This window comes from Poecilia reticulata, linkage group LG15, assembly GCF_000633615.1.
Source record: "Poecilia reticulata strain Guanapo linkage group LG15, Guppy_female_1.0+MT, whole genome shotgun sequence".
NCBI lineage: Eukaryota > Metazoa > Chordata > Actinopteri > Cyprinodontiformes > Poeciliidae > Poecilia > Poecilia reticulata.
Genome location: NC_024345.1, coordinates 2535905 through 2562404, shown reverse-complemented (window position 1 = coordinate 2562404; position 26500 = coordinate 2535905). Strand labels below are relative to the sequence as shown.

Below are 26500 nucleotides of genomic sequence, written 5' to 3'. Positions count from 1 at the left end.
ACTTTAGCCAGTATGCTGGGTGTGAACCATGTGCCAGCTGTAAATCAACTCAGGGTTTGAAAGTGAGAAGTGGAACAAATTTTCGCGAGGCTGATCTCAGAGAATACAAGGCCACCCTGCTCACTAGCGAGTAACTTTTTTTCTCAGAATACTGTTTTTTTTGTTTGTTTGTTTGTTTTTGTTAATACTGTTTACTTTAACGGTTAAAACAGGGTTCATTTTTGTGTTTCCCTATTTACATTACTTTATTTTACAGACATAAATAAAAACAAGGTTAGAAACCAACATATGAAAAGTTATTTTCAAAAAATATTATTTTATAGGGTGTTCTAGTTTTGCGATAAAGTTTGGGGAAAATATCTTCCTGCTATGTTGAGATTCCACCACCAGGAGGAGCCCATGCACAAAGCTGCTTTGTGTGTAGGACATAAAAAAAAAACCATGCAGCTTGTAATACCCGGATGTACAGTACTGCCGCACCTCCCCCCTTCTCACTCTCCCTCCGCCCCTCCGCCACCGCCTGCTTGTCAAACCGAACCTCCTCCTCCGCTTACTGTCCCCTCCCAGCGGCTCTCACTCCCTTCGCCACTGCAGTGAAAGCCTCGGTTATTGAGAGAGACGGCGAGGAGAGTCTGAAAGCTGGGTACAAATCCAGGACCAGACCTCTGAAGAGGCACTACTACTGTGTTGGTTTTTTTTTTTTGTATCGTTCCGCTCAGCTCGGCGGCCCGCTGACTCTTCCTGTTTCACCTCTTTTCCGTTCTCATCGCCTGGATTTCATCATCCGACCCGCAAGATGGTAAGCAGCAGAAGCAACGGCTCCTATTTTCAGCCTCCGCCGACTGGTAAACACACCAGCTGGCAGGCCTGTGCTCTAATGTGTCGAATAATGTGGCGTTTTCACAGCTTCTTTTCCGCCATGAGTGTTTCGCTTTAAGTGAACGGTCGAGAAACGTCGAGCTTTGCGAGGAGGAAACGCTTTTCTTCCCCACTTTTGGCTCCAATACCCCAGGGCTCTGCTGACAGTAGCCTGCAGCTTGTGGCCCAGATATTTCTCATCCTTTCTCGACATAGCCCACACTCTTATTAGCAACCACGGCCTCGCAAATTAGTTTTAGTGACAGAAATACCCGCTTATTGCATGTGGGTTTGCGGTTAATTGTAACACACTTTTACCCACCGAGCAAGAAAACGCACCGACTAGTCATGTAGCGGCAGTGCTGTGCATTAAATAGAAAGGGCATTTTATTTCCATATAGGAAGCACGACGCTGTACATGAAGCTGCTGCATTATATAATATTACTGCATATGATTTGAATAATAGGTTGGGGCTTTTTAGAGTCAATTTACAACGATTTTTTTTTTAAAGGAAGCTGACATAGCAGGCCATAGGATTGCTACACTGCCACACACCGCCTGCTGTAGTAACCATCAGACAATCTGCATACCTGAGAACATTTGAAAATGCATTATAACCATAAACATGATGATACTTTAATGCTGCATTAAAAAAATATATCTATACATGCACAACAATGCTACAAGCAGTCAGATAAATACCAAAGAGAGCGTGACAACGACTTGGTGTGAACGGCTAAATTAACAAGTTGTTTAAAAAAAAAAAAAAAAAAAAAAAAAAAAGGTAAAACAGTTAAATGGAGGGCAGCGATGGCTCCATGGTTCTGTGGGACGGAGGATGGGTATTGGTCAGCAGATCCAACCATCCAGAACCTGAGACAACAGCATCTAGGCCTCAATCCATATATGTTCAGCTGAGATGCAGGGAATTGTGCCAATAACCTTTTGAAGTACCTTTTTAAATGGCTTAAGAACATGGTGACAAATTTCAATGCCTTGCTGTTCTCATATTTTATTTTTCCAAGTTGAGGAATTTACAATAGCTTTCTTTTTTTGTGGAACACACCAATCAATTTATTTATTTCTTTTACCTTTGAATGAGTTCTAATCTGTGATCAGCATGCCAAATACTAAAGTCGCATATTTCTTCCCCCTGAAAACTAAGAACTTGATCTGTAAATCTGTCAAAAAACTTGAACTTGTATGCATTTTTTCAATTTAATAAAAAAAAAAAACACATAAGTTGGGGAGCTAACTCCCCAACTTAAATAGTTAAAATGGTTATTAATATAACTATTTAATGCTTTAATTATAGTCTTGAAATTCCCTCATGTACTGTTCGGGAACAGTACTACACTGAAGTTGAACTGGACTATTTCCACACAGTTTCAACCTCTCATTTAAGTTAAAAAAAAAAACGAGTACAATTTATTTCTTCAGTTTTATTTATAAAACTTTACATATTTATGGATTTAACTGCCATGTAGATCATTTTACAGAGGGTCAAACACTGAAGCTACAAAATGCTGAAGTTTAAATGGATTATTTTTATACTATTTTATCACAAATAGAGGAAAATCTTTCAGAAATCAAAGTGTTTATAGAATATCAGCTTAGTGTAAACCAATTGAGGTTGGATTTCAGAGATTTTAGGTATTTTAAACAAAACATCTCCCAAGGTAGCTCAGATTCTAAAAAAAAACGACAACAAAACAGTGAAATGTCTGTTTTTTGTAAATGTCGAGTTAGATTTCATTTGTTTACTATTGCTGCTAATGTATTAGCCAGCATAACTGAAATGGTTTCAGTAAGCCGCAGCTAACATGGTGAGACTTTCAGACTCTTCAGTGTGACTCTTTAAATGTTTGTTCACGGTGAGAAATAAGGTACAGAAAATGTCGCCGTACTCTTGTCTGAATCATACCTGTAATGAAGTGGGCACATGCCCCCAAAGTGCATAGGAGCTCGCACATGGAACTAGTTCTACCGTGGAGGAAGACCTCTGTTGTTTTTGGACAGACTGCATTTAACGCGCTGGCAGATGATTGAGTCAATATGGTTCCACCAACTTCCTTCACAGTTATAAATAACTAGACTTTGTTTTTTGCCGTTTGTAGATAAGGTTTTGCATGGACAGTTATTTGTAGATGACATCATCCCTGGTGTGCCAGGTAGGCGTGGCTTGCAGGCTATTTTCAGAGGTGAATCAGCTGGGGAACACCCTGGATGCTCCGTTAAGATCCACCAGTGCTAGTGGCAGATGCCGGTGTGACTAATGCAAACATTAGAGTTGTTCGTCTGATGAGATGAAATTATTGTCCTACATAATTTAAAAAGTGATTCTGCTGAATGTAATGAATTCCAGCTGGTGTATTCGTCAGCAGGTGATCTAAATAATATTTCCACTTTACTCTTTTTAATGTCATAAATGATATAATAATAATGAATTAATAATGCCCTTTATATGCTGAGATCTCACAGGGCAACATTGGACCCAGAATTTCACCTACAGGGGAGAGTTGGCAATTGCATCGCATGTTATTTTATTACTTTGTGCAAACATTGAGACGTCATTGGTTGGTAAATATTTTTCAGTGTACTGATTTTATGAACTTTTAAAGAAACTTGTCGTACACATGTAATCAGAAGTTTGCACATACTTCAAAATGTACATTAGGGTACAACCAATAAGTGATTTAACAGGTTGTCGAGCAAAATAACTAGCTATATTTGTTTAGGTTGCAACATTGAGGAAGAACGAGAGTGGGTCGTTGTAATAAAGATGAACATGGGCAAGTAAAAGCTCAACATGAATAAGGTCACAGAATCGATGTCTGATCTCCACCTGATGGGTCAGATGTGTCACCGTTTCACCATGAAAAGAAGATGAGAACTGCATATTACAATGCATTATTACTGTCAGTGGTGTCCAAACTTTTTTTCCCCCCCTGGAGCCAAAACTGACTAATTTTAACAATTGGCAGGTCATAAAATTCATTAAACAAAACAAAACAAAAAAAAATGCAAAAATTAGTTTGTTTTTAGTTTTACCTGTTCAACAAAAACCAAACTGTGTAAATTAATAAAGATCCAAAAGATAAAAAAAAGGCTTTGGACTGTTGCCTTGATAAAAGGAAAACGGACAATTTCAAAATTTTTATCAGCCAAATTTTTAACCATTCTTGTCTTGTGATCAGAAGCTGAACAAAATCTTTACAAGGGCAACACTTCAGACATCTATAGAGAATATGAAATATAGACTTGCACACAAAACACATACATTGATTCTAACCAAGTTAAAATAGAAATTCATGTAGGAGCTACATAAACTACATGATCTAGAAGTCTGTATATTTAAAAATGTCCTCCTCTCCCTGTACAATCTTGTTTCAAATCTTTACTACCAAACCTAAATATTGCTACTTTAGATATTTTATTTTCTATAAATTGTAAATGACACCGACCCAGTTTTCGCCTGTGTGAACATCAATAAAAAAACTGGGAGAAATTAAAATCCAAATTAAAATGGATGTTGACTTGATCCCTTTAAGGAGATTTTATTCATTCAGTCAATTCAGTTCATATATGTAGCGCCAATTCACAACAAATATTGTCTCGAAATACCTTACAAAAAACTAAATTCAATCCAACCAAACACTTTCTAAGTCAAATAAATAGATTTCAATTTGATCCTTTTTTACCAAATAATACAGTTATAAAGTGATTCTGCTGAATCACTTTTTAACTGTATTAAAAAATGATTTTTAATACAGTTAAAAATTTGTAAACCCGAAGTCAATGATAAATGCTTTTTGAGCTTACTTGTATTGAAAATGTCATTGTTCAATAAAAATAGGTAAACTTCCCTTGTATTAGCTCTACTGCACTCGCATCTTAGGGTAGAAGCTGAGGCTTGCACAACGCTCAGCCATCTTATTGTTTTTCTTGGAGGGATATAGATCCCTCTGCTTTAAGGCTAGACTGGAGCTAGAGCCTCGCAGTTGCTAAAGCATGTAGTGGAATGATCTGATGCTAAGGGGACCATATGCTGCTTAGCAATCAAGCGCCACCCACATACGGATTTAGCTGTAGCTAATGTAAAAGAGATAAAAGCCACAGAGAAGCTCCAGCACAAGTGATGATCAACACGACGTGATCCATGCTGCTCTTCCCAGCCAGCCTACTCAATCTGGATTTGTCTGTCCTTGTTGACCGCTCCGCATCTGCAGCCTTCAGCACTGGAGCCAGCCGTCACCGGCATGGGCTGAAAGTCTATGTCACCAGTACACATCTATTTGCAAATATTTCAAGTGCCATTTAGCAGGTTAGTCGAGGTCAGCCTGTCTTCGTTATGTCTGGTTTACAGCAGGACGCATCCCAAGTTTTACAGACAGCTAGACCTGTCACAATAACAAATTTTATAAAATGTGTTATGACATAAATTGTCACAATAACAGTAAATTGTCCCAGAAGTTATTGTAATAAACAATAATATTCTTGCTTTGACACCATTTTCAAGTGATGTAACGGCAATGGCATAATAATGCAAGAGCACGTTCTCTAAGATCAATAATCTTTAAATTGTAATGAGCATTTAACACTGGTACCGAAAGACATTTTAAATATCTGAGAATAAATAAAGAAAACAGAAACAACAAAGAAAATTAATTATGAAGACTCTAAACAGAACTGTCCTTCCAAAAAAAGGGGGCTAGTTGAGACCCAATCATCAAACTAAAGACTTTTGTCTTCCAGATTTTGGTAGAAAGAGAGAAATAAAAATGATAGATAATGAAAATAAGAGTTTAGTTTATCATGTGATTAAGTTATTTGTTGTGTATTATGACAGGCCTAATGGCAAAAAGCAGAACTTATGGAAGGTTGACGGGTTTTAATTGGATCAAATTAGCATCTCTAGCCGCCCCTACTGAGGACAAACTAGCTAAACAATTGCTGAAGCAAAGTAATGCTATATTGTTCACTTCCTGCTAAATATGTTGCCTGTTGTATTAAGATGTACAACATAAACATTAAAACCAAAAGTAGATAAATTACTGTATATATGATTTCTTTTAAACTGGTATACCTTCTTAAATATGTTTTAAAAAATTCCCTAACAAAACTATTAAAAGGAGAAATGAAATGAGCCCCATTCTAAAATCAATAGCTGTTATGTGGACTTACAAATGATCCTTTAACAAAATGCTAGCATAAGTGCTCAAGTATCTAATAAGTCTTTTAATCAGAATGTTTGTCTTCTAACCTAGTTCTTGATTAAAAAAATACAGTTTTCCTCTGATACTTTGATGCGTAACTTGACTGAGACAGCTGGTTGTTTGGTTGACAGCATTATGGCTTTAAACTCTTTGTACAAAGGCTTGAGTCAGGCCAAGTAATGGCTGAGAGCTGGGGTTCCTTCAGGCAGCTCAGATTGTGCTAATTATTTTTTTTATATTTTCTCCTAAAACTGCTGCACCTTAACATGAAGAAATCACACATACATCCACTAACAGAGAGACTGTAAAACTGAAAACACATCCTCACATCAGGCTCAGAAACTGAACCAGAGGGGAGAATTGACATAACCAAAAACCTTTCTGAAAAGGTTCTTGGTTATGTTGCTAATAGGCCTGTCGCGATAAACGATGAATCAATTAATCGCACGATAAATGAAACCTATTGACCTCATTTTAATTATCGGCTTTATCGTCTCTTCCTGCCTTTTTTTTTTCTCTTGATGACATTGAATGAAAAGAGGCTCAACTCCATGTTCTCCACTGACCTTCCCTTCCTATTTCCTTAGTGTAATGTCCAGTGCACACGACACGAGTTGTCGGCCCATTTTTAAAACCTGAGACCACACATTAGCCGACAGAAATCCTAGGTATAATGGTTCGATTGGGTTCGATCGTGCTGTGTGGTGTCCAGCCGCTACAAGTCCAGTTAACTAATTTTAATACCAGGCATTAATCAATGCTTTATTAGAATCTACCTGTGATGCATGTGGCTAGAGTCAGCGTTAAGTCCTGACTGAATGAAAATCATTATAACCTATTTATGTCACRTTAACGAAGAACAGATGAAAACTTACCGGGTTTATCAACTGCGGTAGCAATTTGGCTCCAACTCCTTCCCTTGTCATTTCTATATTCTTTGCACAAAATGTTAAGTAAATATTAATGTTGTTTCCACATATCATCTCCAATGTCCGCTGGACTTCGGGTTGCGCTGTGTCAGCTGTTTGGGATTCCCCTCCATAATTTCCCCTCAGAAAGCACGGAGGAGAATCCGTGCTTTCTGATTGGCTACCTGTCACATTCAGTGTTAAGCTCCCAGTCGGGGAAAACCCCTGATTTAGATCGGAGTGGCCACGACAATCTAAATCACACTGCAGGATGATCGGTTACGAAATCACCAGCGACAATCTTAGAACGACCAACGATCTAAGATTATCTTAAGGGAAAAATAGGGGCAAAAAATCGTGTAGTGTGAACTACTGCATTAGGTAGTCGGATGTGCCCATCTTCTCTATTTAAATCTTGTGATTACTGAAGGGCAATATAGTATACAGACTTCATAATCTGCACTCTTTTGGTTGAATGCAGTATTTATTTGCACTTTGGCTTTATGCTGTTTACTTTTTATTCCAGTACGTTTTTTGTTAATGGAGACTGAGAATCCATTTTATTTTTGTTTTTGGTTGTTTATTTAGTTCATCAGTTCCAGTGTTATGTGTTCTTTTGAAAATAAAGTGTATCTATCCATGGCAGGGATATTGGAAAAACAGTCTTTTTGCATGGCAAAAAGAACCGTTGTGTTCTCCTCTTTTAAAGTAATTGCATGGCAGGCATGCATTATTAGTCATTTTCATTAAATCAGTGTCAAAAGGTCTTGAAACAATATTATCGTTTATCGCAATAATTTTTTAGACAATCGCTCAGCAATTATTGTGACGGGCCTAGTTGCTAACCTGTGAGATTAAACATTTATTCAGACAGGCTAACAGCTATAATACCATGCTGCTTGTTTTTCTGTGTCCCCCGTATAAAGTATAAAGAGGAAAAACTGTAAAAGTAACTTCTGTTTAAAGAAAAGCATAGAGCCCATTTCTGCTCTGACTTTCACTGGTTCAGTCTATCATAAAAGCTCGCCTGTAAGCTTGATATTCTCAGACATGGTTGTGTGGGGGCGGCATGTAGTTCTGTGATCCCTGATCGAGAGAAGTGAGCCGGGAAAAAATGGGAGGAAATTCTAAACAAATCAATTTGAGATCTCATGAATGTTGTGGTTTTAAGTCAGAACTTATTTACTTCACTTGAGTGCAAAACAGATGGTATACATATCAGCCTTGCATATTAGGACCTACAGTACGTACTTGTTGGTAAACACAGGAGGTTGAATTTGATCCTGGATTTGTATTTTTCTAAATTGCCTGCCCTAATAATATGGTACTGTTTTTATTATTTGGTAACTATTTAATACATCAACGTGGTTGCACAGTCTTGGTTGTACTATTATTCCAATTTTGACTTTAAGTAAGATTTTATAAAAGGTGTTTGTGCTTTTATGTTTCGGATGTATTCAAATTTTGTCTTGTTTTTCTTTCCAGTTTCCTGTTAACTAGTTTTAGCAAATTTATATTGATTGATTTTCTTTTCTGATATACTGCCTTTTTATCTGTTATTAATTTTTTTAATTTGTATTATCAGGACCTCCAAAACTGCACTTTTAACCTCTATCACTGGGACTTGTGATAAATTGTTGTAATCAAACAATACTACTTCTTTATACAATAAAAAGATCAAAATCATTACATTTATTCCCGAAACACTTGTTAGTCAGCCCTACAGGCATATAGCACCAAAGTGACTTGTAATGGTTTTAAAAACATTTGTCTAACTTTAACATTTAGTTTTGCGTCGTAATATTGTGCAGGAATATTACAGAGAAATGTAAAAGTTGGGTTTCCCCAAACATATTGTCTCTAAGTTTGTTTTCTTTGGCTGTGCTGTAATTGTATCAGGCTGGTACTCAACCATAAATGCTTCATTTGTGCAACTTTGAAAACTGTGAGCCAGACTAAACGAGTATACTGGCAATCCTCACGTCTACATTGTAATCGTACTTTAATAGCGCTTCAGAAAGGTAAATGAGGTGGATTTCTGAGACAGGAGTGGAACATTTTCCTAATGCAGTTAAGATGCATTGTATGGTCTTGCCCAGTTTGTCTTATTCCATTCAAACCAATAAACAGAGCACCAACGATTAGATTAGGAGACTAATTGATGACTTTCTCCTTGTTTATTGTGCGATTTCTATTCATTGTGCTTGTGTATTTACTGCATTTTATTCATGTTTTTGACGAGTACGATTTTTTTTTACTTCCAGGTTTTTTCCCATTAACTTTTACAGTAAAAAAAGTACCTTTCCACAGCCATTAACCATTTTTACTTTTATTACACAAGGACCTGGAAGTGTTAAGTCTTAAGATGGGATGTGGAGCAACAACCTGTGGTTATTACATTCAGCCATCCTACTTGATCAACAATATTCATGTCTGTGCTGTTTATAGTTGGACATTTTTGCAGGAACATTAAGTAATGGAGCAAAATATTAGATAAATGTACTTTCAAAGTAAATGTCTTAGGCCAAACAACTTAAGGGAAACAAATTTTATGCAACCCATAATATCGGTTCTTTAAGGAGGAAGCAAATAAAATTGCAGAGAGGTCAAAATCAAGCATCCCCCCCGATCATGTTGTATACATTTTAGTTCATTTTACCGTGACCCCAGTCGGTGTAAATAATTGGATTTCTTTGACCGTCAGTATTAGAATATTTGATGACTAATGCTTCTGCGTCTTTATAGCCCAATCTTTTAAAAGGATGAAACGACTTGCTGGTAGTCACTTATTTCCTGCAATTTTGATTTGTCAATTTTCTTTATTTTATTTTTTTTTAAAAGAGGAGAACACAACGGTTCAGAAAAGTACTTCAGCTCTGCAGCCGCATGCACTGTAATAGCCTTTCATGTTACGAGTCCTGCAGGTCTATAATTAGCCGGGTTTTTGGGTCGGCTGCAGTGTTGCTACTGAACCAGCCACTTTGCCAGACTCTTCATTATGCAAAACGTGTTTTGTGCGCATTGGTCTAATTGATTCTGAATGAAGCATGCATTATTGATGAGCAAACTAGTCCATCCCTCCCTGCCTCTGTTTCCCTCTGTATGCAGGGAAGAAATTCATGCTTTTTCCTTTGTTTCTTTTTTTAAATTATTATTTTGCCTTTTATCCCATCTGTGCACCAAGTGCAATGAAGTGGTTTGTCACAGGAAGACGTAGCAAGAGTTACTCCTTGATGGGCACAGAAAGGAACTAATGCCTTGGTCAATAAACCTGTAATCCTTCAAACCAAATCTCCTTTGCCCTAAGTCTCTTTACCTGCAAAGACCCTGCATTTTGCATTTAAACAAGAATGAACGTCTGGGTTGTAGTTAAGAGTCAAGCTACCCAATGCTTATTTAACCTCTGTGTTTTTTAGGTTATGATTAAAGCTTTATTAAAATTACATGATGATGTATAATGAATCACTCTTGGTGCTCTTCTCTTGTAAAAATTCATCGGTTATTGTAGAAATGTAGAATATTGTAGCTTACTGAGCTCTGCAGCAGGGAGAAAAATAACAAACGTAAAGACTTTTCCCTGTTCAGATCAATAAAGTATCACATTGCCACTATGACAGGGCAGCGACGACAAAAAGACACCCAAACGCAATACTAGCGGTGCTGTGCGGCACTGGTTGAGCTACTCCAAAACTTCCCTCTCTTGAACTGGCTGTGCTCAGCCAATGTGAAGCAGTTTCAGAGGAAAACCGTGTACACGTCAACCATTGATCTCTGCGCTGACTCCACTCTCCGTTTAGGGTGTCAAATGCTAAGGCGCTCTCCTGGTTAATCCCGTCTCACTTCTTTCTCCTTGTCGCTCTTAAAATACCTCAACTTGTGTGTGGCAAGCCCTTCCTTTTTGTTACGGCACAGAGTTAAGCTGATATGACAACTTTTTGACTCTGTTCTTGTTAATTTGAACTGCTTTGGCATTTACATTGGTTCAAACTTTGCTTGATTGTGGACCATTGAGTAAAATATATCAAAAGACTGTTCAGCTGGAGTGGGGAGCTGATGTCTTGAAGCAAAATGTTGTCCTTTAGACTTGACTCATAGAAACGTTCAACTTTGTTGCAGATTTGACCAATAGAAATTTGCTTTGGCATTCCTTGGAGGAGCGATCGATTGCTCCCTAGCCTGTTGGATCTCTTACTTGGCTTCGGGAATGCATCCGATCAATTCTACCACTTTAGTAAAGGGTTTTCTCATTGGCTTCCACACAAAAGTGTTTGATCTCACTCTGCCAATTATCTGACCACCTTAGTTGACACTGCAGTCAAATGTAATGGGGATGCTGCTGATGTGAATGTTGAACATGAGCCAGAATTTCACAAAGACATTATTTCTGTCGAGAGCCTGTACCCGAGCTCTTTAAGATTGGGTACAGTATAAGTACTTGGCTTTGAAAAAACATTAATACATAATCCTTTAACTTTAACCCCAAATACACCTAGCTGGAAGTCAATGGGTTCACGGGGACACTGGTGGCCTCATCACAATTCAGAGGTTAAGCAGTTGAATTTGTTGAAATGTATTGAAAGGCATTTCAGATTAATTGATGGCAAACTCTGCGTAGCAGAAGTCTTTAAGGTTTCCAGTGCAAAATACCAAAGGGCTGGAATGATCATCACCTTTCAGCACAACATCAAACCTGTTAGAACCTGTCTGAATACAAAGAATCTTATCAGCAGTGCTTTCCAACAAAATGCTATTACTATTAATGCACTGTATCCATCTTACAAACGTATTCAAAACTGTTAGCGATTTTTTTTTTTTGTAAGAAATTGCACACATGATCAATATTAACAGTTAATGTTTTAAAAAATAACGAGTGTGTAGTTTTATGTGGCTGTAGTTTCGAAATTGTTTTGTTTTTTTCCAGGCAAAACTACCGCTACTTGTAAAACGGCAAAGATTTTTTTTGTACTTGCACAATTTCATGACTATTTGAAAACTGTTTTCTGAAAACAAAAGGTTTGTAAAGTTTGCCTTAAGCCATCCCATAAGGATGAGATAGATGTTAGAAAATGTTTGAATGTTTGAGTGCTCGTCTTGCATGCAAAATATTCCAAAGCAGATGGCAGTTGTGTAGCATTATTACAGAAATGGGACATTGCCACTTCACATTGCACTGAGCTGGCACAACAACCTCGGTGTAGTATATCTATAGGATGTGTTAATAGTGACACATTCATTGAGCTAATTAAATTAAACTGCAGGGTAAAGATGACATAGTGTGGTAAACACATTATTTGTATTCTGATCAGACTTGTTGGTGCTACTCTTATGAAAAGCATGTGCCTTGACTGTGTGTGATTATGTTTTTCTGACACACAATTGCACCAAAAATGCACATTTGCATGTGGAAAAAAGTGAAATACTACACACAGATGCTAGGGAATAATAAAGCAGTTTCAGTGATTATTCGTTGATTAAAAAGTAAAGTATACATTTCTTTGTCCAAGTGACTAATAAAGTGACTAACTCAAATTAGAGTTTCATGTTTGTGTGGTTCTAATAGTGAAATGAAGAGGACAAAGTACCTGCAGGGAACCTAATTAGAGCAAAGCAAACTATCTGAAACTGAAAAAATAACTTCACACTATATTGACACCATCTAAAGCATTGCTCTCCATTGTTTGACTTTAGTTTGTACCCTATTATAGGTTCCAAATCTATAAAATGGGTTGAACTGTATACCCTATCTTTTTTTTTTTAACAGGAAATATTACCAGCCTGTTCATCAATCTTTGGTATGCAGCAAAGCTTCCCCTTTTGTTGCATGGTTCAGTGTACCAGGGCTTACCAAATGAACTATAAAATCAGCAGGGCACGTGGTTGCTTCCACATCTACCAGTCTAACCACCTTAATTAAATCTGAGGTTTTTGCATCTTGAACAAGTGAAGAGGCAAGAAATGTATAAAATGGAAGCGTACTGTTTGACCTATAAGCTTAACTTTCAGTATTATTTTGGCTAACTTTTTCTTTCTTTATTTCTCAGGGAAATGAAGCCAGTTACCCCCTGGAGATGTGCTCACATTGTAAGTACTTTTAATCTTTGCCTCAGCTTGATTTATCATTTATGATAATATTTACAGCTTCCATTGTTTTTATCAGAAGGGCTGATTGACAAGATTATAAATATTTTGGTTTTTCTGGGACGAAGGGAACATTTTTATGAAGAATACTTAATATATTCATATATATTTAGTTTTATTACAGTTCCTTCATTACTTGACCAGCTTACTTTTTATGCCATCAGTTCCTCTACATGACAGATTGACCTTAACATTTGTATCAAGGTCAACATAACAATATTATTAATATCAGATATTGACGTCTGCGCAAATGCTCATATCGATGCGTCTCTGTCACCTTGTGTATTATTAGCATGGGGAGCCTGAATGCAGGGTGTTTAAAGAATGAGCTGATGTTTATCACAGTACAAGCAGTTCTTTGTATGTGTGCATTTCATGACCTTATGATCTGTGTAACTGTGTTAACTTTAGTAGCATTTTAATAGCTTAGTTTTCCTTTAGAATAGTCTATTCAGTAGATGTTAATTTCTTCAAAAATATCATGTTTTTTTTTAAACAAAAAAACAAAACAAATCAACCCTCAGATATGAATTGGTACTGAAATTTTCCATCATGTTGAATCTGTTTTGGTTTGTATATGGAAGGCACCCTTCCTGTCTTTGCCTACTCCAGTTGTTATGTAACTTCACACAGCAGACTGACACTTTGCTCAGTATCTGCAGAGCACACAAGCTAAATGTAATATTGTTTTACTGTTGATCATCATGGATCCAGATGATGATGTGCATTTTGCCACCATGTTGAAAGCAAACTGTTGTTTTGCTTTTGTGATTTTTAATATATTGAAGCACAAAATTGTTGAGTAAAGCTGAGAAAATTGAATACATTTATTCTTTTACCGAACCTTTACCTTTTAAGTCTATAACTGGCAAATTATACTGATTTCTGGTAATAGAATTGGTATAATTGATTTATTATTGTTTGTAATCAATCAATCAAGAAGAGTTTTCTAAATTGAATCAATCCCTTCTTGATGACATGAAGGTATTGAATTTGGGTTTTTGTGCCTCACCCATGAGCAAACATCTACCATTCACTTAAATTCTCCAAAGCAGCCACAGAGCATCACTGAGCCATCACCGTGCTTCACTGTAGGCATTAAGTCTTGCTACAGAACTAATCAGTCAGTGTTTCAACTATCCACCTCCTCTTCCTCTTTCTGCCACTTCCAGGTAACTTTTTAGGGGATTTTCAGGGACTTTTTGAATCATTTTCCTTGTTTTGGCAATTTAATGGCGCCCTGAACTTTTTGTACAATTTGTTGACCATATTCCTAACATACAGTGAAATGTTGCAGTCAAGAGTCCACGCAACTGAAAGGATCTTCCTTCAAGCAGTGCTGGAACAATTCATTCGTAATTGTGTGCTGTTATGAGGAAATCTGTTCAGGAAGTTGAATAATTTTAAGGCTGTTGAAAATATAATTTAGTGTTGAGTATGGATAAAATCCTTCTATTTGCTTTTTTTTTCTTTTTCCTTGGGTAATTTGCTTATTGCCCAATATTGAATTTGCACATGGGTTTGAATAATTTAGATTAATCTGTAATACCTCTGTTTTTCTTAAAGCATCCTCTTTGTGCTGCAGAATGCACTCTTTACAGTTGGATATTGTTAATAACCAGCTTAAAGGCTCCACCGCTGCATGTGTTTTAATGAGCATGCAGATGGTGGCTGGTGCCTATGCAGTGTAGGTGGTCTTTGGGGACTGCGACACGGTATAGATTGACCTCATCAGTCATTCACACCATCAGTAATTTTTACATCAGGGCTTTGAACACAGCTGCAGAAACAGTTTTAAAAGGCATGTAGGAGGCAGAGGTGTGGAAAAACATCCTATATTCTCTCAAACGGTAATCTTATTCTGTAATATTGATCAGAGGTAAGGAGCTAAGTTTTATTTATTATTTTTTGGTTATGATGTAGTTTTTGGATAAAGTTTTGTTTTTTGGGGGGGATTTGTAAAACACCAACTCGACTTCCATTATAGACTTATTTGATGCCACATACTGTGCAGAATTATTCATACCACTTTTTTTAAATCTACATTTTATCTGTGAAGGTTTCAGAGTATTGGAGAACATTTGTTAAACAAATATTGATTATGAAGAACCAAGTAACACAGAGAAAGGTCTGATGTAAAACTGTTGAGAAGTTTAACGCAAATGATTTTATTAATCAATTAATCTATTGATTATTCTGACAATTGCGTATGCAAATAAAATATTGCTGTGTAGTACCTACTTCAGCTAGCAAAATAAATGTGTGAAAGAGAAAATGCTAGGAAAAACACTGTTTGGTTACTTTAATAAGAAGATATTTTACTGTTTAAAATGCAATGCCGCATAAACGTCACTTAGTCTCAAGTTTGAAGTATGAAAAAACTTTTTTTAAATGTAAAAACAAATGAGAAATAAAGCTAAAGTACTTTTTTAAAATAAAATATATCATGTATAAGAACCAATAATCAAATTTTTATTTTTGCACTTCCTTATTTTTCATGCAATGTTAATATGGAATATGATTCCTTGTAACAAACTAATTTCTGCACTAACAGTCACAGATCTGTTTTTTCCCCCCAAAGAGAATCAAAACATCGCCTGTGAGCTCAATGAGCATGTAGTGGATATTTCCTTATGAGGTGTTTCACGACATGCTATTGTGATACTTAAATTCTGTTTTGCGCTACACGCCCTGAACTGTTATTTTTTTAAAATTTAGTTTCAAGTGATCCCACACTTTTATCATTTTTCATCTTTCTTGGCGATGCTTCTGTCACTTGCCGCTTAGCATTTCCTCCCCAGCAGATTGGGGTAACCTGTTAGAGTTGATGGGAAGACATCAGACAGATGAAGACGTCCATGCATCTTTAAAAAAGTCTTAAAATCATCCATCTCAAATTAAGGGCTTGAAATGTCTTAAAATCATTGAAAGCTGTAGGTTGGTCTTAAATACATTAATGACAGGTCTTAAATTTTGTTTTTGCAGGACTATTTAATCGTGTTTATTCCATGTACTCCTTTCCAGTGGGACTTTTCTGTCCAGTAAATGTTTTGGTCACACGCAAACAACTTTATTGCAGGGCATGACTCACTGCTTACATACCCTTGCTAGCTAACTAGCAAGCCAGCATTCTTGCGTCTATCTTGGGTAAGTGCAAATTTATCGTCAATTGGTTGGACACATTTTGTACATTTCTTTTGAGATGTATAGGTCGTAAATTCCATCCATAACGGTCTTAAAAAATCTTAAATTTGAGTTGGAACCTGCAGAAACCGCAATCCTGAAAGAAAACCTGTTGGCAGCTGTAAAAGACTTGAAACTTTGGTAATGTTTGCCTTCAAACCGGACAGTGATACAAAACACGCAACCTGAACTACAGTGGAGATCAAGGCGGATCAGTGTGTAAGAAGGTTCCAGTCAAAGTCTAGTCATAAATCCCACATTGCTGTCTCAAAGTTTAACGAGCAATACGTTTAGTCTCCAGATGCTCTCTTAGCAACATCAGCACACAGTTTTACAGAGAGTGCTTCTGGGGCTAAATGCAAATTCACACAAACATTTACTTGACATACTTGAAAGCCATTCATTTTGTTTTCCTTCTGCTTCACATCAATGCTCTTTGTGTTGGTCCATCACATCACATACAAATAAAATCTCTTAAAGTTTGTACGTCTAACATTGCAGAATGTGCAAATGTTGAAAAAATAGACAATTTTTCATAACTTTTTGAGAGTGATATGTCTTGGTAAAGTGAGCAGAGCTGTGAAGAGGACAACACTCTAGCTTGTCCATACTTAGTGGGGGACAGGACCTTGGCCGGCCTGGCCTTCCAGGCATCCCTCTGGATTAGGCCGCCACAGAGAGGAGGGGGGGATTCAAATGAGGCATGACTGAACACTCAACCAATCAAGGCTCTGACCATTCTGCTTTGAAGTTTTATTTTTTATTATGTGTATTCTTCTCTCTCTCTCCATGAGCTTTGCTGTAACTCCAGCAACTAGCCGTGCGCCATGACATCTTGTTCTTAAATGTTCTGCATCAGCCTGGAAATACAGTTGCTCCAAGTTTAGCAAATAAAATAAAAACGCCAAATTTTAACATCTTCCTATTAAGAGGGTGATTCTGGATATCCTTGAGTTTCAAACTAAACAGATAAATACTGAAGGTATCCGTTACATCATTTCTACATATTATTATGGATCTTTCTCTAATCTTTCGTGTTTCTTGGAAATTCTTATAGAGATGAGTAATATAAACTTAATGTTTTATCACAATATTTTGTGGTACTATTGAGATAACATTAAGTGACAATAACTATACATTACTACATTTTTTAGATAGTAATGTAAGACAAGACACAGCAATTGTAGTCCTATAAACACAAATGCTAATCTTGAAAAATATACCCACTAGACACATAAAGAAGTGATTTGTGTCACTAAGCTTCACAAGGTAGCTGTATTTTCAAATGTATTGGTATTTACTGATGCTTTTCATGAACAAACAGTGGAAAAATAGCAAAATCATCGATCATGATAATATGGACAGTTTTGGGGGTTCAAAACATCAGTAACTGGAATTTGTGGCATCAAAATTTATCATGATAAACGATATATAAACCCCTATGTTCTTGTCTTTATTTTGACCGTCTCGGTTGCCTCTCTAATCAGCAGCTGTTCAACTTCTCAATTGCTCAGACAGGCGGGCCCTGACTGTGAACTCCAACAAGTTGAAGAAATTCGTCCTTCTGCAGGTTACCGGTCTTAAAATGACATTCACCAATAAATTCTCACCATCAGTCACTCCCTCCTCAGATCTGTGTATTGATGTCCGCCAGATAAAGGTGAATATCTTCTTTGTGCTTCACCTCGATTTGACTGATTTATGTAAAAAGTGGGGGGAGGGAAGCTTTGAAGGCCTGCTTTTGGCGGCGCAGTACTTGTACCCTTACTGACAGAATTTAATAGCCCACTAGTAATAACATGCATATTTTGGCATAAAAGACGCACCTCCACACATTTCCAGCACACACTTTGCTTAAAAGCATGCCCACTCACAAATGCACGGTGCTTTGACAGAAACGCAGCAGCGCGCTTCAGAACCACTGCGGCTCGGGCTGCGGCCATCCAAAATAAAAATAAAACAGCGGGCAGCTTGTTGGAGTTCCTTGTTGCTAGGGGTTTCCCTGAGGGCGGGTGGGGGTAAGCTGCCGACTGAGGGGGGGTGGAGAGTTGGGGGTTTTCTGGTGATGGAACTGCTATAAATACACGCCATCAATGTTGTGCCCTGCTGTGTCCTCAGTTCGGCCCATGCAAGCAAACTGTATGTTATCAGAGTGGTCGGCACAATCAGCCTAATGCACAAAGTGCCGGAGCGGTAGTATACAATCCAGGTTATACAGCCTGGTGTCACTGCTGGCCTGTGTGAGATAAGACTTAGTTAATGTGGCAGGGTGTGTGTTTGTGTGTTAGTTGCTTTATTTAGCCTCAGAAATGGCCTGATTCTGAAATCCAGGGTCTGCTCAGTTCAAGCCAACTTAAGCCAGTCGAATAGTTTGAATTTGAATTCTTCTTATCGAGTATGGAGTATTGGGTCCCGGCTACAAGAACTGTTTTATTTTTTTTAAATAATGAGAATGTATTCATGATAACAAAACAAAAACATATTTTTACTTGACAACCTCTTACAATTATGAGACATCATTTGAGTAAGAAAAAAGCTTGGATAATTTTTTGCTTTTGTGTTGGCGTTTTCATAAATTTACTACGTTCTTCTAATATTCTGGGGATATTCAGAATATTAGTATTCTGAATATCCCCAGAATATTAGTATTTGTATTTCTACTTTGATGCCGTACTATTTTATTCTCGCATTACTACAACAGTATGTTTCTAATATAATGACTTTATTATTGTAACGAACGAACGAAGAAGAAAAAAATCGTTGTAAAATGTGCTTGTAAAACGCGATGGCGGCATTGGACGTGCCGATATCACTCTGAACTATGGAAATGTAAGGAGTGCATTGGTGAAAAAATTCCAGATTTTCCAAACATTAAATCTTTAAAAGACAAAAATTAGATTAATCAATAAAACCGACTCATTGCCCAGCCCTATGTCAGTTTAAAATCTTTTTAAACTGTTGAAATTGAAAGACTTCAAATTCAATGAAATGAGCTACTTAGTCTTAGTTTGCACTAAAATATGCACTAAAGTTTCTAATCTCTGGTTTGGTTAAAGCCAGAAATAAAGATTGTCACCCAAATTCAGAGCGAGAGAGAGCCTTTAAAGCTGGGTTTTAGTACTTTATTTATTTTTTTTACTTGACATTTTGAAATGTCTTTTGGAGCTTCTGTTGGCGATTAGCCAGATTATCTTGGCTATCATTACAAAAACGACAAAGACCTAGAAAAAATGGCTAGTGGTGCTTTTCTTTGTCCAGTTATTGTAAAAAAAAAAGAAAGAAAAAAATTGTTGTAAAAATAGTTATGAATTAGATATGATTGTAAACTTAAATTTTATTTCTTAAGGTATTTTATATAGATTTGTATAAAAGCGAGTCGTTTTGTCTGTGCAACATTAGAAGTTTAGATTCTGTCCTTGGATTCTGTCAACCTGGAGATAAATGCTCTGTTTTAAAGGTCAAAGGGCATTCTCATATCCTTTATCAGCCTCTAGTTCATTTTAGATCAGAGTTACAATCGGACATTTTAAATTTAGATGCCAAACAAAGCATCCAACTAAATTTTTTGCAAACTTCTACAAACCACATCAAGGTATATAGACGGTTTAGTCCAGATTTATTATTATAGATTCAGTTTTGACTAAAATCTGACTTTCAAACAAACATACACATAGTAAAACCCAACTAAATAGAGATTGTAAAAAAATAATAAAAATCTAGTCTGGAATCTGAACATTGTCAATTTTGACAAGTACGTTGTTTATATTACATCCTGCCTGTGTCCTTCAGTATGATTGCTACACCCTCGTTTACTCAACCCAACCCCATTATGCTAATTGGCTCAGTGTCATGTGTCAAACCCATGTAATTACTGGGCTGTGCATGTAACCTTCTCATGTTTACCCACCGTCATGCCTTATCTTGGCTGCCCGGAAAGCCACACAGAACGAGGCTGTTATTTTCAGTCACACTGCAGCTTCCATGTTGCTTCCTCTTTCCAACGCCCGTCTTGATTCAGGCCGGCTGGCCGCTAATGGAGTCACATGTCTCCATCAATGTGCAGGGTGAACTGTTTAAGGGCTTAGCATGCTTAGGAGGACGCAATCATTAATGACACTTTTGGGAACAATGAGGTTTTTTTTATAATTACTCAGAGCAGAACCCAGATTTTCTGGGTTCTGCTTTGCAGCGGTTGGGCCTCGGATAGCTCGGCTGTTTCAGGGTTATCTTGCTGATTTGGGAAGTAAATTATCAGCCAGGCTTCCAGACGACTTGCAGGGGTCTTTGTTGTGTTACCGTCGCTTTTATAATAATTCAATAAAAACGACTCATTCTCAGAGGCCGGCGCCATCTACATCTATATACGTGTTTTCATGTATTCCCCTTCTGAACAATTGTTTAAGTGCTCGTTTTCAGTGTGTGTCTGCTTGTAAATGTGTGTGGATGTGGGCTACCTTGGGGGCTAATGGGTTCCCGTTGCCTAGTAACACTGTTGTGGGTGCATACAGCATTTATGAAAGCGTGTGTGTGCGCGCGCGCTCAGTGTTAGACTATATGAGATTATCATAATCATCTCACAGTTACATCGGGTGTCCCTCAGAGCTGCTCATTAGCATGGCGGTGTGAGGAGCCTCTGATGATGCAAACCGTTCCCATTTCTTCTCGCGCTAAATGAAATCACAGCTTTAAACGCATCATTCTGGCATGTTTTAAAACAGATTAAGCTTTAAAGACACTTTATAATGCAAAATATCTTAACATGCGTGTCTTTTTATGTTTCTACATTTGACAGCTTATACATGTCGAAGCCATAAATCCATCGTGTGTGGCTGAAGTGTGAATTCTTACGCTGAGGTGAAAATCACATCCGTCTTTCTCCTCAGGTTTATGTAGGAGGTTTGCGATCAACGGCGGGGTCCATTTTGCGTCTCGAATCATTGAGCCTCTCGTTTCCTCGGTAAAAACCAAGGAAACGAGGCGACAGAAGACCACGAATGCATACTACTGTATTAGTCACTTTCTTCTTAACCCCCTCCTGCTTTGTGGTTTTTTTTTTTTTTTTTTTTTTTTCTGTAGCAGGTGTTGCAACAAAAAAAAATCACAGAACATCTCCTACCTTTCTTGGCTCTCACATTTAGTTGTCACCTTTTCATCAGACTTTTCTGCAGGAACACAGCTGTCTGTAAAATTCAGACTGCACTTTTTTTTGTTGTTGTCGTTACTAGAAGTTTGAAGCTTTGACTTTTTTTGTAGGATTTTCTCTGCATTTAGCAGGAGCACCGCCTCACTTCTAACCCTGACAATAGAAAGACTTTGAGCTTACGTTGATCACACAGTAGGAAGAACTTGCATAAATGCATCATGTGGTTGTAGTCGAATCAGACATGCTCATGTTTTCCTCTCTTAGCCATCAGCTATGACGCAATTCTGCTGTATTTGCCACTTTCTTTTTCCTGTCATAGTATATTGTTGAATTGGTAACTGTAAAGTATGAACTAATACTGTACATGTAAGCCATTTTAACACTGCTTTTCTCCTCAATGGATTTTGCTTATGCAAGACCTAAATATTTAAAATGCAAATACAAAACGGTTTATTGAGGCCCAGTGATGCAACACAAATTAATTATGTAAAAAAGTACAAATAAAAGCGTGTAATGGCAATCATCCGCTGACTGAGTTTTAGTTTTGTAGTTCTTTTTGCACACTTGTATTCAGGTACTTAAGCTCATGACAGTGTTGTGGTCTAATTAGCTTCCTGTTGAAGATGTTGGTGACCAGATTGTAAATTATTCTCAGTGCCATTTATTCTTTTCTTTTTAGACAGAGAGATTTCATAGCAAAATAAATACAGAGCTGCATTTTCTTTTGAAGAATGCAGCTTGGGTAGACAAAATACCAAAAAGTGCTATTTAACATGCTATTGGCTGCTGAATCCAGTGACGCCATTTATTTTTCTTGTCGATGATTGGCTGTACCCAAAAGAGCAGAGATGAGGAAGGCAATAGATGTTATCTTTTATGGCAGTGCTATGACGATTTCCTCTGGGCATATTAAAGCCTTTTAAGCTCTTTGGTGTTTATTAAAATAAGCAGTTTTAAGAGTCCTTAAAGTGTGTCTCATGTATTAGCAGATTTTGGCTATTTGCAGGCATTTGTGGTTTCTAATCATGATTGATCAGGTTTCAGGTCAGTTTGATTATGAAAAAGCTAAAGAGAGAGCTTAGCTCAAGTTTTCTGGGTGTTTTTAGTAAAGAGTTTTTGTTCTCAGTAGGTGTTGAAGACGCTAACGGCACCGCATAGGGAGAAAAACTTGAAACCCTGGTTTTGTAGTACCTGAATGAAATGGCATGTCTGTCAATAATCCTAATAAATCACCTGCATTATTCATGACTTTGACACCAAATCATAAACCCCGGATTTCTCTATTATCATGACTTTATTTCCTTCCAATCGCTGTTGCTGTTCTCAGTCTAAAGAAGCTCAGAGCCTTTGAGCTGCTCCACCTGCAGTTTGCATGACTCCAGATCTTCTAATTGGTTCTTTAGTGCCTCATGCCTCTACGTCAGTTTTTGCATGATGATAGTTACACAGTAAATATTTAAGTTCACTGGTAAAGCCAGCCTTTTAAAAAACAGAAAAAAATGGCCCCATTTGCCAAGTTTTTGATGTTTTAATATTGTGCTAAGCTAACTCAGTTTAGCACAAAGCATCTTGATATTGTCCTACATTCATGGCCCCACCAGATCATGATCAGATTTTTCTCTTATCTTTGGACTTCCTCTATCACATTCATGTAAACAAAAATCAATAACATGACAGGTGAAATCTGTAGTTATAGAATATATATCAAGCACAGACAGACATAAGGCTGAAATGGGTAATCGTGATTATTCAATTATTGAAATGATTGTCAACTAATTTAGTGGTTAAGTGGTTAAATACAAATAATCTGAAGAACGTGATTTTTTTTTATATGACTGATTAATCTAGAATAATAGATTACTAAAATAATCGTCAGTCAGATTTTACCTCCACATTTTTGTAGTGGTCATTCGAGGGATCTTTTCAGTCCTATTGATAACAAAATAAGAAGGCGGCGCCCCTTCCTGAAAACTTAGTGGCGTCGTAAACGCAGCATATCCAGTGCCGTAATGATGAGTTCCTCTTGGCTGAGCTGGCTGCCATGGGGTTCTCTGATGCTGGCAGACATGAGACTTGTTGGATTGAGACTGAGAAGGCGACTCGGGCTGTGAGAAGGCAGTCGTCTTTGCTGCCATGAATAATACATGTACCTACACTCTTGGCAGCTTCTGACATCAATAAGGGATCTGGCCGCTGTGCTCAGATGTTCTCCGCTCAATAGCTGTATCAAAATTTTCATCAAACATGTTGTAGCTCTTTTTTTTTTCTTTTCTCGTCTTTCTCATAGTGTGCTTCAGTACATCTGTGAGCCGATGGTGTTGCACTAAAAGAAACCGGTTAGATTTAAAAAACCTACTTTGTGGGCATATTTGTTTAACATATTTATTTATTGTGCCAACTACCCTAAAGGTTTTAGCTATTGTTGATTCATTCATTTTAAAACCAAAATACTTGTAGTCTTTAGTAAGATGTAGCCAAATCGCTGAAGTTATTTTAAGGGAGGAGAAACAGTTTTTATCTTTTCAGAAACATTTTTTTAATTCCTGCATTGTTCTCACATTATGGTTAGATTTACCACAAAGGATACGGAATGCTAGTATACAACATAGAAAAGATAATTTCCATTAACATTCAAATAAAAAGAAAAAGTTCTGGAAAAACTCACATTCTCAGAATAACTCTTGTCAACCGAATTCTGCTTTATGTTAAGCCAGCCATACTTTTGGAAAGCTTGGGTTTAATTCTTATTAATTGAAGATTAATAATAATTAATAAGATTAATAGCAAAAATGATAAAATAGCCATGCTGTGTTCAGGGCTGGAAACAATCGGATTAATCGTGATTAATTGACATCAGCTAACTTGGTAATCAAATGATTGACAAGACCACAGAGACTAACAAAGTAAATTTGCAGAAAAAAACAGTCGGAGCAGTAATTGAGCAAAAACATGAAAAGTAAATACATATTTAAGAGAATAAAAGCAATCTTTGTCATCTTTGTCCAATCCAGAACTCAAGTGGCATAATTTTAACTTTCCCTGGTATAAATTCTGTAAATAACCTGTGTTAAGCACCTTTTGCTATCCAATTCTTAATCAGTTAATCCCAAAAAATAATCAGCAGATCATTACTGCTATCATTACTACATTGTATTAAGTCAAGCAGAAAGGACCGGTCAAAATTACATTTTAGGCAATAACCGGTTTATGTTCTTATTTTCAAAAAGGAACTGAATTTTGTTTTGTGTTCATGTATTTCTAAATGATTAAATGAATAATTTGAAGAGTGTGCCAATTTCATTTCTCTGATGAATTGTCAGAATAATAGCAAAATCTGTTACTCAGATAATCGATAGCTGCAGCTCTAGTCACATTATCTACGCTACATATATAAAGTGAGTTTGATTTAAGATTTACTCCCCAGACTCATGGCATGCATTTGGTAAGAAGTGCATTTTCAGCTTAAATGTCCATGACTTGAAAAGCTTATGACTCTCACACCTCGGGTCGGAAAAGGACACGTTAGGCTGTGCCGCGGGCTCTCCTAAACATGACTTTGATTTACAATACTAAATCTGTATCTGTAACATTGATACTTCTTGTACGGGCTCAGCTGCTGTGAGCTTAGCTAGTGTCATCTGCTGTGAACAGGAAACGGGAGGCTGCTGATAAGAAAGTGTTTTGTGTCAAAGAAGAGCCGCTTGCTCAGCTCCGATAACCGGGCCTAATGGACAGAGCCAGGCCCGGGGGGAAAGTAGCCCGTTTAAAAGCATGTGCTTGTTTGTGGATTTATTCCCTCTAATGAATTGAAATAATTTGGTGACCTCTGCCTATTAATAGTTATGTTTTATACGTGCAAATTTAATGCAAATTAGATACAGAGCGACGCATAGTAATTGCTACCAAATGCTCAAAGGAAATATTTGAAACGAGGTAAAATAGCTGTTGTATAACCAACCGAATTCATCAGTTTTTTTTTTCAGCTGAAATTTTCCATAGTTTGATTGGAAATGTTGAGAATGTGTTTTCTTTGAGCTCCTGTTCTTAATAGATCTTGTTTTTGTTGAAATAATAACCCTCTCCCTTCAATAGTTCTTATTTTAGGTCTGTTCCTTTAAGAATGTATGTTGTTGGACCAGTGACCCCATCCTATCTCTTCTCTTGGAGTGAACTCAACGCTCCTCAATAATATTTATCATACTCTTGAGCCATTTAATAAAATGTATTGCCAAATAATCTAACACTTTATTATTATTCGGGGGGGAAAGGAAATGTGAGGTCATTCCAGGCCACTGAACAGTGTGATAGGTTTACTTCTCTCGGCCGTAAACATAAAAGAATATTGTCCTAAAAGCATTTTATTGGGCATGGTGACAACTTGCGTGCTCCAGGTTCAGAAGTTTTCTTCGGATCATGCTTTGAACTATTGCCTTACATGACTGCTGGACAAGTACAGGATTAAAAATAAAGATTTTCAAATAAAGATTGCTGCAGAATTGAACACTAAAAAATATTGAATTGCAACCTAATAAAAATAAAGACAGACATCGGTGGCCTCATTTTAACTTTTATTCGGTTTAGAATGAATGGCCATGACCACCGTGTTTTTGTGCGACTGTTACTTGTGTGTTAAAATAAACACATAAAAAAACAAAGCTTATCCTGGTGAGGTGACGAGCAAAGCCTGGTGGCCCGCCAGACTTGTAATACACTGGGGAAAACCCTAATACATATGGCCAGTTGGTTAAACGTCCGCTGCCCTTAATGCCCTAGCCTGATTGATTTTAGTGAATCATGGTAAGTAGGACTTGAATGGGGAGATGGGTTGGTATCCTAAAGGAATGCACTTGTAAATGGAGGACTTGAAAAAGTTCATCTAATTGTTTATTTACTTTAGATGTTGAAAAGTTGATGTAGTAAAGTCATCAACTGATTCAAACTAAATTAAGTGTCCCATCGGTATGAAAACGGCCTCAGCTGTCAACCAAAAGCTTCATAGCCAGGCTAAACAGATCCCAGTATCTTCTCAGAATAACTATAATTCTGGGGGGGG

At 37.2% G+C, this 26500-nt stretch overlaps 1 protein-coding gene across 1 annotated transcript in view; it reads left to right on the top strand.

Annotated features, from left to right (window-relative positions):
- The first annotated feature begins 511 nt into the window (after positions 1-511).
- ppp3r1a (protein phosphatase 3, regulatory subunit B, alpha a) overlaps positions 512-26500 on the top strand; it is a 32903-nt gene continuing 6914 nt past the window's right edge. The window contains exons 1-2 of the mRNA XM_008428856.2: positions 512-799; positions 13025-13064. Of these exons, the coding sequence (XP_008427078.1) occupies positions 797-799; positions 13025-13064 (43 nt within the window). The 5' untranslated portion in view covers positions 512-796. The remainder of the gene's footprint in view (positions 800-13024; positions 13065-26500) is intronic.